General features: G+C 35.7%; 1 protein-coding gene across 1 annotated transcript in view; it reads right to left on the bottom strand.

Moving 5' to 3' along the window:
- Window positions 1–6977: 6977 nt before the first annotated feature.
- PLAA (phospholipase A2-activating protein) overlaps window positions 6978–20226 on the bottom strand; it is a 61498-nt gene continuing 48249 nt past the window's right edge. Inside the window, exons 10-14 of the mRNA XM_006863008.1 lie at window positions 17633–17704; window positions 14430–14498; window positions 11209–11310; window positions 8847–9011; window positions 6978–7723 (exon numbers count right to left, since the gene is read on the bottom strand). Coding sequence (XP_006863070.1) covers window positions 7158–7723; window positions 8847–9011; window positions 11209–11310; window positions 14430–14498; window positions 17633–17704 — 974 coding nt within the window. The 3' untranslated portion in view covers window positions 6978–7157. The remainder of the gene's footprint in view (window positions 7724–8846; window positions 9012–11208; window positions 11311–14429; window positions 14499–17632; window positions 17705–20226) is intronic.

The raw sequence follows: 20226 nt of genomic DNA on the forward strand, positions 1-20226 counted from the left end.
CTTGCTCTTCAGCATAGAGATGCTAAAGCAAATGGAAATGAGGAGGTACAAGAGCTGAACAGAAAATTTCAAAGATCAGGTCAAGAAGACAAAGTCAAATATTACAACAAATGTGCAAAGATCTGGAGTCAGGAAACCAAAAAGGAAGAACATGCTCAGCATTTCTCAAGCTGGGGGAACTGAAGAAAAAATTCAAGCCTCGACTTTAATTATTGAAGGAGTCTCTGGGCAAATGAATGATGCAAAAGCACCAAAAGAAGATGGAAGGAATACACAGAGTCACTGTACCAAAAGGAAATGGTTGATGTTCAACCGTTTCAAGAGGTAGCATATAATCAAGAGCCAATGATGCTGAAGGAAGAAGTCCAGTGTGCATTGAAGGAATTGGCAAAGAACAAGGCACCAGGAATTGATGGAATAAAAATGGAAATAATTCAAGAAAGTGAGGCAGCACTGGAAGCACTCACTCATCTCTGCCACTAAATTTGGAAGACAGCTATTTGGCCGACTGATTGGAAGAGATCCATATTTGTGCCCATTCCAACGCGAGGTGACCCAGAAAAATGCGGAAATCATCAGACATTTTTGATAGCCCATGCAAGTAAAGTTTTACTAAAAGTAATACAGAAACGGCTGCAAGCATACATTGACAGATAACTTCTAGAGGTTCAAGCTAGATTCACAAGAGGCTGTGGAACGAGGGATATCATTGCTGATGTCTGATGGATCTTGGCTGAAAGCATAAAATATCAGAAAGATGTTTACTTGTGCTTTACTATGAAAAGGATTTCGATTGTGTGGATCATGACAGGCTATGGACAACATTGCAAAGTATGAGTATTCTGGAACACTGAATTGTGCTCATGAGGAATCTGTACCTGGACCAAAAGGCAGTTATTCCAACAGAACATGGGAACACTGAATGGTTTTTAATTAAGAAATGTGTGCTACAGGGTTGTATTCTTTCACCATACTTATTTAACCTGTATGTTGAGTAAATAATTCAAGAAGCTGGGATATATGAAGAGAAACAATGGCATTAGGATTGGAGGAAGACTCATTAACAACCTGCGATACACAGATGATACAGCCTTGCTAGCTGAAAGTGAAGAGGACTTAAAACATTTACTGATGAAGATCAAAGAGCACAGCCTTTGGTATGGATTGCATCTTAATGTAAAGACAACAAAATCCTCACCACTGGACCAATAAACAACATTCTTATCAACAGAGAAAAGATTGAAGTTGTCAAGGACTTCATTCTTGGATGAACTATCAACACTCATGGAAACAGCAGTCAAGAAATCAAAAGACATGTTGAACAGCAAAGGTGTTAGCGTGAGGACTAAGGTGTGCCTGACCCAATCCATGGTATTTTCAATAACTTCATATGCATACGAAAGCCTGACAGTGAATAAGGAAGACCGTAGAAGAACTGATGCATTTAAGTTATGGTGTTGGAGGAAAATATTGAAAGTGCAATGGGTTGCCAAAAGAACCAACAGATCTGTGTTGGAAGAAGTATAGCCAGAATGCTCCTTGGAGGCCAGGATGGCCAAACTTCATCTCTCATACTTCGGATATATTGTCAGGAGGGATTAGTTGCTGGAGAAGGATATTATGTTTGGTAAGGTGGAGGGTCAGAGAAAAAGAGGAAAATCCCCAGTGAGATGGATTGGCAAAGTGGCAGCATCAATGGGATCAAGCATGCAAACCACTGAGGTTGGCCCAGGACCAGGCAGTGTTTGGTTCTATTGTACATAGCTTTGCTACGAGTCAGTATGGACGACTCTATGGCACCTAACAATAACATTACTCTGGGAAGCAGATAGGAAGGTGGTAAATAAATTTAAAATGGAGGAATCAAAAAACTTATAAAATTTTCCTAAATCTTTATTTACACAATAACTTGTTAAGTTGTTAAGTGCCATCAAGTTGGTTTTGACTCAGTGAGTATAAGGTTTCTAAGGAGCAGCTGGTGAATTTGAACTGGTGACTTTGTGCATTGCAGTCCAGTGTTTATCTGCTGCTGTTGTTAAGTCCCGAAGTCGGTTCCAAGTCATAGTCATTCTGTATAGGCTGGTGACCTTGAACCACTGACCTTGTGATTCAAACTGACCTTGCAGTCCAGCGCATAACCCATAGTACAACACTAAAGGGCCAATTATACCTCTGCCCTGTGCTTAGTCGCCTGACCTTTTAGTTAGAAGGGTTAAATCTTCAAACAGCAATCAAATCAAAATAGCAAGTACACATCATCTTATGAAATACCTTTGCCAAAACAGTTTAACCTCTATCTAACCAAACCCCTGTACTTTTAGTTTACAGGAAATACATGATTCTAAAAAAGGCCCTCATGATCCTGCCTTCTGGCATTTAGTCTTGTGTAATCCACTCTCCCTGGAGCCAATCAAAAGAATTAGCAATGCGGGATGTCATTTCTCTGATCGATTATATGACTCTAACTTTGATTCTGCTAGCCAACACACTCTCCCCTCGCTGACTTTGATGTAACAAGCTACCATATTGGAGAAGACAGAAACTATCAAGAAACTAAGGGCAGTTATGAACTATGGTTCTCAGTCCAGTACAGATTTAAGAAATGACCAACCACATTAAGCGACTTTGAAAATGTCCAACCATATGTTGTTGTCATTCATTGAGTTAGTTCTGGTTTATAGCGATCCTACAGAGTTTCTGAGGATAGCTAGTGGGTGTGAACCACTGACCTTGTGGTGAGCCAACAAGTGCTTATCCTACAGCACTACACCAGGATTTTATGTGAGCTTTCAGATGAGATCCTCCCCTTGCCTGACAACTTGATTACATTCTCATGTGAAACCACCAAGATTAGCTATGTTGTGCTGGAATTCCTGATCCCCAGAATAAATGTGTGGCTTTAAGCCATGAATTCTGGCAGTAATTTGTTGGGCAGCAACAGACAATAAAGGAATGTTTTACCAACACAAATTGTGAACTCTATATTCAGGCATGAAATGAGCTCTTCAAAAGGTCAAATATAAGGAGATCCTATAGGGGAAGTAACTTTTGTAAGATCATGGGGATAATAAGGGAAGTTACTCTGTCTGAGACTAAGAAACAAGACTCAGAATAAGAATATTTAGACAAATTCCCAAATTAGCTGCTCAGACACTTGAACCAGGCATACATTCACGCCCATGACAGACGTATACATAAAAGAAAAGCAAAAGGGACTGCTCCTCTTCACTCTCGAAATGGAAGCCTGCTCTTAACTCTAAGAACGCCTATGTTTAATGAAGTCTGCCTATCTTTTAAAATAGAAAAGAAAAACATGTTAAGTGTTCTTGATAAAGTGAACCAAAAAGACACATAGCCAAATAACTCAACATATTATATAGCCTTCAAAGATTAGATGATGGCTTTAAAAGAACGATTATAATAGGTATTCATCAGCCAAAGAAGGAATTTGCTTACTATGGACTGAACATTAGCTATGTTATTTAGTGTGATTATTATGATTATAAATAATGTCTTAAAGTGCTTTGTTTAGAAGACACATATTGAAGTATGACTTTAAGTTTCATGGTATCTGGAACTTATTTTTAATTATTTAAAAATACAAACAATAGATGAATACAGCAAAATATTCACAACTGTTGAATTTAGTTGGCAAGTGCATGAGTGCTCACGGAATTTCTTTCAACTTCTCTGAATCAACATTTTCACAAAAATTTTGTGGAAAACACATGGAAAATGCTTTCATGGTAATTCTAAGTAAAATAAAGCAAACTTCAAAACTGTATTTATATTCACCACTGCACCACATATAATTTCTTTAGAAAAATGCATCAGAGTACACCTCATTATGTTTTAAATATTAAATAATATTTCATAATCTTGTATGAATACTTTATATATTTCAAGATTTCTAGGCAGGATGATACATCACAAATGGCCTTCGATACATTTTAGTATTTCCTTACAAAATAACTGCTTAGGATCCATATCCCTGTCTTATCCCCAGATTTATCTTTGTAAAGAACATTTTTAGCTATGCCTCTACTATCATTTACCACAGGAGAAAGATGAGGCTTTCAGAAAGAGGTAACATTTAAAGCTTCAGAAAGCCTATACAGGGTCAGAGTCAGAACTGATTTGACAGCAATTAACAACAACTCCTCCCATTATTTAAGAGTGCTACGAGTTGGATTCAAAGACCGTGTTATTTAGCTATAAACTCAGTTGCTCATCAGAAAAATCATCACAGTTATTGTTGCTAAGTGTCATAGAGTCAGTTCTTACCCAAAGCAACCCTGTAGAGGGTTTCCAAGAAGTGACTGGAAGGTTTGAATTGCTTACCTTGTGGTTCGCAGTCTAGTGCTTATCCTACAGTGTCACACCAGGACTCCTATCACAATAGTAATATACATATATATTTTTAAATGCAATGCTAGAGGAGATAATAGTTTTCAAAACCAGATGCTGGTAATTTAAGTCTTTTGTAGGCAATAATGTTTCAAGTACAACACAAAGTACATTAAATCCAAAAGCTGCACCGTGGAGGTGATTTAGCTAAGCATCTGAAGTATAAAACCACATATTTATTTTTTACCCACCAATTCCATGTATACAGTTTATCCTGAGGAACTAGTAAGACAATTGTGAAGCTTCAAGGATGTCATAGTATTGCTTGAAAGCAGAAAAATGGAAGCTTAAGTTCAATAACAGAAATGAGTATGTTCATATAATCCAAAGTATGTATACTGCACTATATATGTTTAGTTTAAAATTCAGGTTATTGAATAGTATGTATTAAAGAATATTTTTAAAAAACCACATTTTTCATACATATGGATATACCACAAAATATTAAGACTGGCTGTTGTCATGTAGTAGAATGACAGGCAATTTTTATTTGGTGTGTTTGTTTACTCAACAAGGTACTGCTTTTATATCCAGGAAAAAGAAATTATGGAAAAACTATTTAACTAAAAAAAGAAAAAAGTTTTTAAATATCCATGAAACTACTACTTAACATTTATCATTCTACTGGAGCTCAACTTATTTCCTGTTACTAAACTGTATTTTGTAACTTTTCTTCACTAAACAGGAACGAATGGCATAATAAACTCATTAAAAGACTTGCACACTAACAGGAAACACAATATTTACCATTTGCCACCTCTTACATTGTGAAGAGTGAGAGCACATTCTTAACCAAGGCTGTATGCCCTATCATCACTTAGGTATTTAGCATTTCAACATATTGCACAAATAGGACTGTATATCTGATTGAGTGTTAGACTAAACATGTTAACAAGAAAAGAAGTGTATTATTGCAAGGGAATACGCTGACTTGATTTAATTCTTAGCTTTACAATTAAATTTTGACTTTATCACCTAAATCCAAACTCAACACAAACCACAGGTTCCCAATGAAACAAAATATGACAGGATGAATGTAAAACTAATGCTCTCCCATGTAAACTATCACATAATTCACAATAAAACATTTTAAAAAAACACAGGTTCCTAACTTAACCAACAAATGTACTCAAAGTCGTGGAACATACCAGGAACTCAAAATGTACTGAACAGAGCATATCCCTTCTCTTTATACTGAACCCACTTCCTTGAAATTTTTAGTTTTTCTTGGATTAATCTGGATACTTAGAAGCTTTTCCTCCCATTATTCTTGTTATATGCTGTAGAGACAGTTTCAACTCACAGGGTTTCCGAGAGTGACTGGTGGGTGTGAACTGCTGACTGTGAAGTTACCAATCTAGTACTTATCCTACACACCAGGTCTCATTTCCTCCCCTACTGGAAGGGAATTACTCTTCTAATCATTTTGCCAGTAAACCAAGGAACTCATGGTTAAAGATACCATAAATGTTGAGAACGTTGCTTTACTATTTCAGGCGAATCCATAATAGATGTCTTCCGCTTTTGGTAACAGGAATAACTACACAACTCTTACGAACTGGCTTAATTTAGATGCTTCTTCCCTCTTTGTGATAATTCTTTAGGATGTTGTGGTTCCTTATTTAGGAAGTATAGTAGTCCTTAACTCACTTTTGGCTTTGCTTTTCCTTTTTCAATTATTTATTTCATTTTCTTTACTTCTAAAAATAGATGTACCACTTTATATGTGAAGGCATTTTAAGGATTAAAAAAGTATCAGTACAGTGCTAGCACCATTTTAGGATTTGGAAATAACTTCACGTTACAGGCTGAGACTTTCCAAATAAAGTAGATGGATGTACCCTTGCTAGCATGATGGAATGATAAAAGTGAATACATACCAAAATCCCTTACAGATACAATACCAATGACCAAATAAAAATAATCAAATATCAAAAATATGAGAAAAAATGAAATTATCTCTTATTTGATAACAAAAGGCAAAAGAAACTGAAGCATAATCCTGGAATAAATTTAGGATCTTAATCAGAATTGATAATTGACCTTATTTATCATACGTAGCTTAGCAATATACTTTTCCCTCTAAACATGAGCTATCAAATATAATTTTTTTCTAAATGACTTATATCAAAGTATTATTTTGTGGGTTTTCAATATCTGGCATAAGTCACAAGTTTAATTTTTTTTAAATTCTAAAGGTGGTACCCTAAAACAAGATCTTTAAATGTTACCAGTCTGTTAAAACGAATCCAGTAACAAGAGTGAGAAGATGAGAAGTTAAATAAAAGACAAGCACCGACAGTGAACAGTTTAAGGTAGACGTCATAGGGCAGGTAACAATAATAAAAGACTTTTGTTTCCTGAGTAACTCAAGGAAGGACAGAATGTCACTGTCGTGGTTGTGTTGCTGATTATAACTCATTCTTATTTTGCTTCTTTGAGGGGGGCTTCAAAAAGTTTGTGGAAAAATTCCATTATCTTTTCATTCCATTTTTCTACAAACTTTCTGAAGTCCCTTCATATACTCTTGAAAACCTAACCACACTACACAGTACAATCTCACAGTATATCAGTGCAAAATTTTTTTTATTTTTCCTTTTTCAACCCTTCATCCCTCCCCCCTTTTACAATATCTGAAATGTTACTTCATCCACAGTATTTTGCTTTATCATCTGTAGTCAGTTATGTAAAATGTGAGAGGGAACAAAAAAAAAGTAAACAATTTAAAATCCCAATCCCTTGCCCCATTGCTACAGCAAATTTAGGATAAATCTACAGCATTCACTTACTTTAGCTGGTTCAGATACTGAGGAATATTTCCTTATTTGAGAATCAACACCTAAAGACTTGGCTAATTGTACAGCATTTGAATCATCACTGATAAGTGTCCCAAGAGCCACAAGAAGTCTAAATGTGGCTTCTAGGTCTTGTACAACTTCTAAGACTGTGCTAATTACTGACAGACATTGAGCTTTCCCTTCAATGTTATGGTCTGTATGAAAACAAACAGAGTAGTTCAGGGTCAGTGTAGCCAGAGCAATGTGAATGTTCTTACTGCTCCCTGATTTCAGTTCTATTGCACGGGACATCAGTGATTCCCTCTGGGACATCATGAGCTTTTGTCCTGCCTGGCCAACAAAACAATTGCAAAAAGTCCTGAGAGCAAGCAGCTGGTTTGCCGGCTTTCCTTTAGGGTTCAGAAGACTGAGAAGATGACTGCTGAACTGGGCCCCTTCCTTTTCATTGCAGAAGTTCTCATTCACACTGGGATGTTTAATGGACAACCGAAGAATGTCAAGGGCAGGAAAAACAATATCTATGAATAAGAAAACACTCATTAATGCTTATGAAAATACAGAAAATTACTTATGACTATTACTTTATTTTTAAGGGTTGTATATGTTCCTGCTACAAAATTCACAATGATCATTTTAGAAAACGTGAAAACCATTGGCTGCTTTATAAAATGTGTATTTCTGAAACGTGGATTAATTGAGTTTTCACATTTATATAAATTGGTTTTATTGCTATAAGATCAAGTCTGTTTTAAACTAAGGAAAACATTTCGGTTTATCAAATAGCCTGGCACACCTTGAGGATTCAATAAACCCTTGTGAAATGAATAGGGTAGGCTTTGTTTTTGAAATCCCATAACAAGACAAAAGAATTTAAGAGGGCAAGTCCTGTATACAAAGGTCTTTATACCAGCATCTTTATAGGTTGATGGAGAGTTTAATAAGAATAAATGTGATAGACACCATAGGAATACATGTACTAAACAATCTTAGCATCACTAGAAGTGAGGGAACCTGACATTATGTGCCTCATTATGTAATAATGTGAAGCATGATTTAAGATTAAGAGCAATTTTCAACTTAAAAAAAACAAGTATTAAATCAAGAATTTGATTATGCTATTAGCGGGAAGAACAGAGTTAGAGGAACACGTTAAGTGATCAATCAAATCCACATTGTAGGATATTTTTTGTGGGACTTTTCCTACAAAAAAAAAAAAAAAAAAAATCAATGATGAAAAATAATGGAGAAGAGAACATTTTTGGAATTACAAGAGTGTTAAGTCATATAATTTGAAAAAAAAAACCAAACCCAAACTTATACCAACTGCTTGTAATCTGGTTACAAAATTACTTGATGGCTTACAGGGGATCTACAAAGGTTCTGAAATTGTACATAAAATGGTACATAGATGAAGATCATTCTAGCACCTTCTGATTCTCGTAAGGTATGTATAATAGAAACTTTGAAGAGATTATTAATTAAAACGTTATACAGAATGCCTTTTAGTGATGGTTTTCAAAATCTAAATTAGAAATACTCAGGTGAACTTTTATTTAATCTAGAATCACCAGTTACATTGATAGAAAGAAAAATCAAATGACACTTCCTACTTCTAGTTACATTTTGAAAAGTGGTGTGTACCTTCAGGCCAGTTAATAGCTTTCCACAAAATCTCAAGTTGCTGGGCCGTGGGTTTCTCTGGAGAATTATTACATATCAGAGACAGTATCTTTTCCAGGAGTATCAAATCGTCCTCAGTTAACTTCTTCTCTTCAGGTGCAGTTCCATTAAGTTCCTTCAGTTTACCTAAAACACACAATTAAACCTTCAAAATTCTTCTAATTTTAGCAGGCTAGATAATAAATAAATGCCAATTTTTTTCATGAGTATACTATACACTATGATGATGAGCTAATATTTTTATGGCAATTATGAAAGATCATAAAATAAGGAGAAGCTTATTCAAAAATTTATAAGCTGAAGGCAGAATGGTAAAATAAAAGTTACTATGATTTTTCTTTTTTGTTTATTATCTTACCTGCTGTTTTCCAAGACCTTCTGACCATCTTGCTTCGAATAAAGTTTTAAAGTATGTCCTATTTATAACCATTCTGGTGATTTCAAAGCAGTATCATGTCATATGTGCCCAAATACCCTAATGAGACTAAGACAAGTGCATTGCTAAGAGAACTTGTCTGCAGCCATTCACTGATTGCAGAGACATGTTTAAACACATTTTGTTTGGAATAAACCAGTGGGTATATGAACTAGAACCCAAGTAGAAATAGTTTTTGACTGACCCCGCTAATTCAAGAAACAATTTTCAACTCTTCACATGCATCTTTAGGATCCTTTATATCACTAGTGCTACGCTGAATCATTTAAGTCTCCTCAAAAATCCTTTATCTCCAGAATAAAAAAATAAAAATTCCCTTCACAAAGGTTTAAGACGATTAACTGTCCAAATTTTTAATCATAAAGGTAAACTTGGGCCTGTTACACTATTTCTTTGGCCTTCAAAAGTCTAACAGTAACAGACTATGAAAGGCAAATGTCTTGTTAATACATTTTTACCACACACACATACAACACACATCCCAAGGGAAAAAGTCACACATACAAAAATGCAATTAATTATGTAGTTAAACATTTATGTCAATTTTCCCCTCAGAGTGATTTCAAAAACAACAGTTAAATTAAAGAACATAAAAAGCAAGGCATCACTTGGATTTGTCCAAGAAAATACCAGGCTGATTAAAAGTGTGCGTAAACTTCTTTCTTGTTCAAAACAAAGCTAATTAAGAAAGCATGCAACGCGCTGGACTGCAAAGTCAGTTTGAACCACAAGGTTAGTGGTTCAAGCTCACCAACTGCTCCTTGGAAACCCTATAAGGGTCATTATGGGTCAGAACTGACTCAACAACACTTAACAACAACAACAACAACAGAACTGACAAAAGGAAAAAGAATCCCATCTAGTATTCAAGTACATACACTATGTTATCTCAACTCTCACTAAAATCTTTGTGACAACTAGAACAAGTAATACTCTTAATCCAAAATCTACAATGGTTTTGAGAGAAACAAATTTACAGCAAATAAATCAAAAAATCAAATGAGTAATTTCATTATTAATGGTTAATTTAAAAGAACATTTTATTATTTCTAAGAACCACTAAGAGTCCTGGTGTGGCGCTATAGGTTAATGCGCCAGACTGCAAAGCCGTTTGAACTGCAAGGTCAGTGGTTCAAGCTCACCAACTGCTCCTCGGAAACCCTATACAGGGTCGCTATGGGTCAGAACCGACTCGACAGCACTTCACAATAACAAGAATCACTCATTCTTTTAAGCTAAAATAATTTTTTGTATTCATTTATTTTCAATAATTTAAAAATTTTCTGAAATATTTAGATTTTGGAGGGGTGGGCTTTAAGCTTCTCCTTTCGCTGTTTTTCCCATTAAAGTCATTATAAACCTACTATTTGAATAAGCCGTCCTACAAAACATTAAGGGTCATAATGTATAGGGAGTCCTGTAAAATAAAGGTTGAATCTGTAAAGACAGTCTTAGAAATGCTATGGGCCTGTTCTACTCTGTCCTATAGGATGACTGCGAGTTGGAATCAACAAAGCAGCAATGAGTTCTTTAACAGAATGTATACTTGCGAACAGAAAAATGTATAGTCAACACAGTTTTGTAATAGTGCAATTGTTGCTGCTGTGAAGTGCCATAGTCAGTTCTTACCCCTAGTGACCCTGTATAGGGTTTCCAAGGAGCGGCTGATGAGCTTGAACTGCCAACCTTGCGATTCAAACCAACTTTGCAGTACAGCACATTAACTTACAGCACCACATCAGGACTCCAATATCACAATGAAAGTCTCTAATTATATAAGCAAGCACCAAGGTTTCCACCTATATGTTAGGAGAAGAAATAGTCTTGAGAACATCTTGGAATAGTCTATGGGTATGTGAGAAAATGATTTAATAAAAATATACTTACCTAATATTTGTGTAGGGTTAGCTTGGTCAAAAGTTACAGCCTCTTTTTTTGGAAAATAAATATTCACTATTTTAGACGTAGCTGATCGGTAGGCACTACTCCCTATTTACAGGATAGAAGATGAAGAAAAGTCACAAGTAGTCAAAATGAGATTTTTCTAGTACTATGACTTTCCTTTCATAATTACTAAAATATGTAACTGCTAAAGCATGCAACAAAGTAAGAAGCAACCTTGAAAACAACAACAAAAATCACTGACAAGATTTTTATATTTGTCTGATATAATAATTTTCTATTTTTGGAGCAAGAGTTAAATGTAGAACAAGGCCTTTCTATGTCATATTTTCTACCTTTCCCATGTTTTTAACATTTAACTACAATTACAAATTTTAGAAAGATAAAAACAAAGTAATTATGAAAATGTTCAATCTTATCCTCTGTCATACTCATATTTTCCCTTCTCATTACCTTTATTGTTTACTCTAAATGTACATCATCTTTATAATCCCTCCCAAGTTATAAATTCCTGAAACCTAGAAACCCTAACCTTTTATACTTTTTGTTTTTATTTATTTTACTTAAGTCCCTATTATACTAACCTAAACTCAGTAGCTAATAATACTGGAAAAGAATGAAATATTTTGCAATGCTCAGTGGGAAAAAAAGCTACTTCAATTCTAATTCATATTTCAATTACACTTCAAGTATCAATATATAGTCATATGTCATTGTGAAATAGAACGTTATGCTATTTGGACACTGTGTGAACACCATGTTATGGACTAGTCTTGCCTTTAAGTATCTCAAAAAAAAAAAAAAAACCTTTGTGTCTTAAGCAGTGATTATCAATGTAATGAGAAGAATCTACTTTTGTATTTGGTCCTCAATCCACATCATTAGCAATTTCTCAATATATGATAAAACTCCCTCTCAAATTTTCATTAGCCTCTAGCTTTGCTGTTGTTGTTAAGTGCCATTGAGTTGATTCATAGCGACCCTGTATAGCATTTCCGAGGAGTGGCAGGTGATTTGGAATCTCCAACATTGTGGTTCAAATCCATCTTGAGGTCAAGTGTTTATCCTAGGCACCACACAAGGACTTAGGTGGAACCAATCCTTTAAAAGCTTGGATAATTTTTTCTTTGTTTTTGAGGATCAACTTATTATAGTCAAGTGAGATATGCCTAAATTGGGAGTAATAGCATTCATTGATTTTCCACTTTTATATTGTTTAATAAACTTTTTAAAACTTCCAAATCAATATTTCTCTTTTTCCTGTTGCTGCTACTAATAGCACTGGTTTTGTTGTGTTGGGTAGCTATGATATACTTCACAGTAATATTTTCAAAAAATTAAACCCAGAGACAATGATATAACACTCAAGAGATATATGATACACAAGATTGGATGCTGCTAGCTAACTGTCAAAACATGTACTGTATTGTACAGTAAACTTATTAAATATAAGGTATAATACATTACATACATAAATCAGTAAAACAGCCATTTAATAAGAGTATCAAGACATATATATATCGTTAAGTCATATAGGTACTATACTATTATATGCCTGGCAGCGCAATTACTTTGTATACAAGAGACAAGAACTACAAAGGGAAGCTCTTACATTGGCTATATACCTCATTCTCTGATTGGGATTCTTGAACTCTATGACCTTATGGGACAACGGATATGTATGTGTTTGGTTGCTGCCTGGACAGATGCTATGCATCACACATGACTGTTCTCCATGTTTGTTTCAATGTAAAATTAAGATATTTTGTAAAAATATATATTTATTTATTTATCTGAGCATATTAGGAGTAGAAAAGTAAAAAGATATATAGAGTAAAATGAAGCAAGTAATAAGGTAAATGCACAACATTAGCTTCATTTGTTAAGTATAAAATATTTATTGACACAATCAAAGAGAAGTCAAACATATTGCCTGCATTCCCCTGTTCTTTAGAGTACAGCTGTGAGGAAAACACAAACACTGATGATGCCAAGTCCAGCGAAATGTTCCCTGAAGGAGAAGTACAGCATGCAATGAGAGCTTCTGATAGAGTGGGTAATCTAGAAAGGAGTGTACATGGTATTCCAAAAAGTTTCACTGAGTTTATTTAATAAATACAGTTTTACAAAATATAAGAGGAATTATTGTAGTCTAAATAACTAAGGAAAGGGCACGTGTTTTTCAAAGGCTAGCAGCAAGTACAGAGCTCTTGAGACACAACCAGTATGACTGGACAGAAGGAAAGTGAGGAGGAATGTGAAGCAAGTTAAGGCCAGAGAAAACGTTCAGGAGAATCCACTGAAGAGTTTTCATCGAGGGAAGGGCAGAATAAGAATTAAATTGCAAAAAGATCACTGGTTGCCATGTGGACCATGAAGAGACCAATTTGGAAGTTATTTCATTTATCTAAGGAGAAATGACAACAGCTTGGTGTAGCGCTGTGGGTTAAGGCACCAGACTGCAAAGCTGTTTGAACTGGAAGGTCAGCAGTTCAAGTTCACCAGCTGTTACTCAGAAACCCTTTATAAGGTTGCTATGGGTTGGAACCAACTCAAGAGCTCTTAACAACAACAATACAAAGGAAAGTATATACACCTACGTATGTGTATATACACATTAACCCGCATTGTTGTATATATATGTATATATATATACACATATATACACACACATTTATTCAACAGTGTATAATCCATATATATTCAACAAAGAACAAGTAAGATGTCAGATCTTAGGCTTGATACTAGAGATTAAAAAAAAGAAAAAAAGTTGTTCAGGAGAAGACCAAATATTCCAAGCATAGGCATAAAAGCAAATTCCATTTTGGGTCCTCTTGCAGAGAAAAGTACGTAATGCTGTCATTAACACTGGTAGCACATTAAGACTGAAATAATGATTGGACTTGGCACAGCTTGTGCAAAGGAGGTAGTGAAGAAATCAGCCTTATCACAGCGGAGTAACCATTTTCAATCCTGGAAGCAGATTTAGAGTCAAATGGCAAAATTATAAAACTACCCTTACACCAAGACCTAACCCAGCCCAATAGTAGACCAACCTAAGGATGAAGCTGAGGTATGTTTTTTATGCTTCCCAGATGATTCTAAGGTGCTCTAATGACATATTTCTGGGAAATATGTCTTTATACTTACATTGAAAAAAATTTCCAAAGAAGTAAAAAAATCTAAGAAAAGAGAAAAGTTCTTACCTGTAAATGGATCAACTCCAGTTGTGGGAGTCCCCATACCTGTAGCACCTGGTACATAACGACCAGCACCTACAATGCCATAACACTTCCAGTAAGTAAACGTGACTACACACTGCTCCTTCTTCACATAGAATCATGCATTATCAGTAGTGGTCACACTTTAGAATAGCATCTTTACATATGTAGTAAATGTTCTGTGCATTTAATACATAAATAGAATAATGCTGGCATGCAGTAAATGCTCAATGTCAGTTAAAAAATAATTCTGAAGTCACAAAACAGACATTAGATTCCCTAAACATATAATTAGACATTTAACTAACTGCAAAAGCATTAGCAACTGGAAAGAAACTAAAATGTTTCTTGAATCGAAGGGGCACATCTTTCTATTGAAGTAACAAGGTTTAGACAAAAGAGTCTAGGTAAGAATTATGTATGGATGCTACAGTAATGGTCTAGTCACAATTAAGATTGTACTTATTTATGATTGTTTTGTTGAAAACTAAAACACAGTAACAAAAAAATGGTGTGGAAAGAGAATTAGCTGGGTGTGGAGAGTTGTTCAGAGCCTAGATCTGTTGTTGTGGGAAGAAGAAAAGATGAGCTCTCTGAATTATAATTTAGGAATTGGTACAAGTCCAACACATACAGAAAAATGCAAACAAAACTGAGAAACAAAAAAATTTAAACTCAAATGTAGACAGGATTAATTAAAACAGAAAGTATAAAATAAGTGGGTGTGGGTGTATCTACTTAATTTTCACTATATGCCATTCAGTAAGCTAAGCATCTTATATGCACATACCCAATTAATTATCAGTTAGATATCATTATTCCTAATACTTTAGAAAGCTGAGTAGGTTGTCCAAGGCACTCAGTGGCAGACGGTGGTCCTATACTTTTCTAAATGTGGTTCTCTACTAAGTGAATCAATAATCAGATTCCCCCAGGGCATGCAAGATCTAGTGATTCTCCAAATTAGTTTCACTTTTGAAACACATAGGGAGCTTTAAAAAATACCTGTGAACAAACCACATGCAAGACCATTTAATCAGAATTTTTAGGGGAGGGATGTCCAATGAAAACCAAATCCAAACCCACTGCTATCAAAGCAATCCCACTATGGCTACTCCACATGTTAGAGTAGAACTGCTCCCGAGGATTTTTTTGGCTGTTATCTTGAAGGAAGCAGATAGGCAGCTAGGGCTTTCTCCCACAGAGCTGCTACATGGACTCAAAACACCCAACCTGAGGTTAGGAGTTACCCAGTTAGTCCTAACCTAGTAAACTGGAGTCCTGGTGGCACTGTAAATAAACCCACAAGGTCAGCAGTTCAAATCCACCAGTCACTCCTCAGAAACCTTATACAAGTTGAGTCAGAACCAACTTGATGGCACTTAACAATCACCACCTAGTAAATTAGAATCTGAAGGTAGCAACTTGGGCTAAGTAACTGAAGCCAGCTTCTCAGTGATTCTAATGCACATCAGAAATCTGAGACCACATAATAATGAGCAGAAACAAAAAAATTATGGTTGAACTTGAATTTAAATCAAGGGGGAAAACCTGTTACTAACATTAGTGGTAAAAGCTGAGAAAATATCATCAACAATAATAATAGCTAACATATAATAAGTGCCTAAATGCACTCCAGGCAATATTGTTTAATAAACCAAAAAGGCACCAGAGGCGCTGCTGTTAAGCAAATTCTGAAGTCCTATAGGAAAGACTAGGACGGCCCAGTAGGGTTTCCAAGGCTATGCTTTATGGAAGCAGACTGACAGGTTTCCCCTGCAGAGTAGTAGTCAGCAACAGAGTTATTCAATTACCCTAACCAATGATTACATAATTCTCTAGGACATACAGTACACAATCTTGCATACAAGGGGCTTCAAAAAGTTCATGAAAAACATTCCATGATCTTCTAACTCCATTTTTGAACCAACTTTTTTTGTATCTCCATAATTGCTACATCTCTTGATTTGTTGAGATTGTGCAACAATGAGACACAATGTCAGTGAGACATAAAACTCTGTTAATGGTGGCTCCAAGAGTTCTCTTGATTTTGTTGGTATTGGTTTGAAGCTTGGTATGTTCTTCCTGTTCCAAGAAAAAAACTGTCATTGAAATTTGTGAACTCCGCCTGTTTAAGTTTCAGGTTATTGCTGTGCTAAATATGCTGATAATGAGAAAGTCGTCATCATTCCTACTTTTCAGATCCTCATTATTTTAAAATACTTGCTAACAGACATTGCCACATTACAGTGCTTAACTTGACAGTTGGTTATTCTCGCATACTCATCTTTAATACAATGGGTATACCCATCTAGTTCAACACAGGAGAAAGGGAACTTATTGAGACTAATTCACATTTCCAATATCCTCCTAAGGTTCTATGCTGATCCAATCTATGACTGGGACAAGATTATAGGATGTTAGTTTTGTAGATACTAAGACTGCAAGGCCAATGGGTAACATATAGGTTGCGAATGTCTTCCCAAGTTAGGTACACTGTCCAAGAACTCTGGCTGCAGATCCAACAACAAACAGCAACATATGTTAAAAGCTATTCTGAATACGGATACTTCTTCCACTGCACTCAAGTCCAAGTCTGGCTTTTTTTTCCCCAGTAGTATTGATGCTGAAGCCTACATACCTTGACAAAAACATTTCACTTTGAGGAGACTCACAGACACTTCAAGGGTTTCGTGAAGACCATTAGTAACTTAGATTAGAAAGAGTAATCCTAGGTAGCTGTGTGGAATGTCTCTTTCCATGTTAAGTCAAAATATGCCTGGGCTGACTTCTTGACTGCACTGTTCTCCATTCAATATCAGAGACTCACAGGGCTTCCTCTCTGTTTGCGATCTGTAAGGCCATCTCACCAGTAAGAGCAAGCATGTTGTGACTTGATTGGTGGGTTCCCCTACTATCTAATTTTATATATTAAAATAAATATTTTTTATATTTTAAAATAGGCTCAGACAGGTAAAATAAGTTGCCAACTTCTTCAAGCCAGTAAGTGGTAGAGCCAGATTTTGAACCAGCCTGTCTGACTCTAAAACTGTCGACCTTGCAGTTCCAACGGCTTTGCAGTCTGGAGCATTAACCCACAGTGATGCTATCCCCCAATGGAAAAGTTATTATAAAGCAAACTTCAATGCAATTAGTGAAGAGAGACATCAATCAAGCCTACAGCCCACCTGTGAAAGGATCTGCTGCAGGCAGTGCATTAGAAGATCCAGATGAGGAGCCAGGAACATACCGACCACCACCTGTGCATGCAAAACAAAGAAAATCTTAAGCTCTCCTAACTCCATAAACAGTACAATGAATATATTAGAGAAAAACAAGGCTGGCAGATGACAAAATGACATAAATTATGGTCAGATGTCTTACCCACAGGGAGGAAAATAACATTATTTCCTTGAATTTTGTGTATTTAACATTAACACTATAATGTCTTAGCCTCAACACTTAAATATTAAAATAGTCAAGGATCACTTAATGTTCACGGTATGTTCTATGAAACAGAGCACTGTGTGCTACGGATGTTCTGTGGACACCATATCATCTGTTCCTGCTTTTTCTTTAAACATCTCAGTAAAAAAAAACTGTGCATTAGCAGTCAACGTGCTAAGAGGGATTTGCTTTTGTGTTCCGTCTTCAACCTATGTCATGAGCAATTTCTCCACATCTGATACAGGTCCCTCTGTTAACAGCTTAGAGAATTTTTTTGTTTTTGAGGATTGTATTGACTGTCAAGTAGTACATGCCTAAATCACAAGCAACAGCACTCACTGATTTTCTGCTTCCCTACTGTTTAATGAACTCTTGCTGCTGCTATGACTAGCACTCATTTTAGCTGTATTTGGGAGCCATGGTGCACTTCACAGTAATCATTTCAAAAGAAAATTAAACAGAGTAGCGACTACACATCAGCTGAGTGATACTTCAGACTGGATGCAGCTGCCTGCAAATTGGAAGCACACAGTACTACACAGTAACTTTTTATAAAGTCCAGCCCAATACATACATAAATTGGTAACATAGGTGTTTATTGTTGACTATCAAGACATACAAAGGAGCTTCAAATTCATGAAAAAAATAGAAAAAAATGGCATTTTCCCCTGAATTTTTTGAAGCCTCTCCATATGTATTATTAAGGTCAGCTATTTGATTCCACCAGGCATTCCATGGGACAAAGATGAGGCTTTCTGCTAAGGCTCTCTGCTCCCGCTGAGCCTCAGAAGCCCTGGACAGGGTCACTATGAGTCAGAACTGACTTCATGGTACACCACCACTACCACCACCACCACAAACATTATATGTTATATATACACTGTGCCTTAGCATGCCTGGCAGCACAATCACTTTGAGTACAAGAAACAAGACACATGTGTCGTGTGCAGAGAGGTGCTGTGTTTGCTATATTTCACTTTTTGACCAAGATTTCTGAACCCTAGTATAGCCTTATGGGATATATAGATTATATATATATATATATAATTATTGTTTGTTGTTGTTATGTGCTGTCGAGTATAGGTATATGGTCAGATATTGCTTGAATGGACATTATGTGACACATGACTGTTAACTACAAATTCACATAAAAAATAGAACTACGTGTAGATTCCGACCTAAATAATATATTCACACAATCAGTTCCTGTCCCTGTTCTTCTACAAATTCCCTGGAAGTCCTATTGTTACCCTCACTATCGAAACCGCAGGCATTAAATGTTAATCCTTTATAGAATCCCTTGGCTCATTAATTCATGCATCAAACAGTGCACTCAGCGCTAAAGATCCAGCAGGGAACAAGATTGCTTGTTTCCACTGAAGCTTACAACCTACTGGAGAAAAGAATTACAAAGGGCCAGAGTGCTACAAAGGAAACAGATTTCCTTTCATACCTTTACAGATGTGTGATGGGTGTGACTTTTTAATAGTACTGCTAAGGAAATAATCCACAAAAAGAAAAACACTTCTAAAGTTAGTGTTTAAGAAGACCAAAGAAAAGCCCAGTAGCTGTTAGATTTCTAGACTGAGCTAACTGCTCCACCCCCAAAACAGCTTATGCAACATTGTAATCATGTCTCACTTTTTTGAACTGTAGCCTGAAATTCTATCAACAGAAATGTCCTGGTAATAAGCAATGTTTCTTTTTTTTTTTTTTCCCTGTCCAATTCAAGTACTGAGAGTTCATCATTTATAAATAATTCAATAGGGAATTAGTTTAGCAATTCTTTTTAAGCCAACACACATGTGAGTTTAACTTTATTATGTGAATGAACAATGGAATTTTGAACTAGAATGAGAGGAGGTAATTTAGGAGCATTGCATATCCGTGAGGGGAAAAAATGGAAGATCTATAAAGGGACCTGAGATAGGAAGAGAATATTGAATCCTTGCAGACTATGTACGAGCACTAGCATTTGCAAACTAGAGTCAGGAATAATGATTGGAAAATATTAAAAATTAAGAGGTTATTTCAAAATTTTTCTTAGAGCTAGCACCCTGCACTAAGAAAACATTTTATTTCCTCCTGTACTATATAGCCTCAGTATCTAAGACCCAGACCTCAGGCCAATACTACAAGAAATATAATCTACAGACTGGCAAAAGACTCAAACCCATTTCCAACACTTTAGATACTGTATACAAACAACTGTTACAGACAAATGACTTACAATGAATGTGTAGAATACAAACTACATATAAACTAAAAGTACACACAGTTCAGAGCAGTTTGATGCAGTAGTCAATTTTGTCTCATCTGAAAACAATGTCTATTT

The sequence above is a fragment of the Chrysochloris asiatica genome, unplaced genomic scaffold (genome assembly GCF_000296735.1).
Source record: "Chrysochloris asiatica unplaced genomic scaffold, ChrAsi1.0 scaffold00053, whole genome shotgun sequence".
Lineage (NCBI taxonomy): Eukaryota > Metazoa > Chordata > Mammalia > Afrosoricida > Chrysochloridae > Chrysochloris > Chrysochloris asiatica.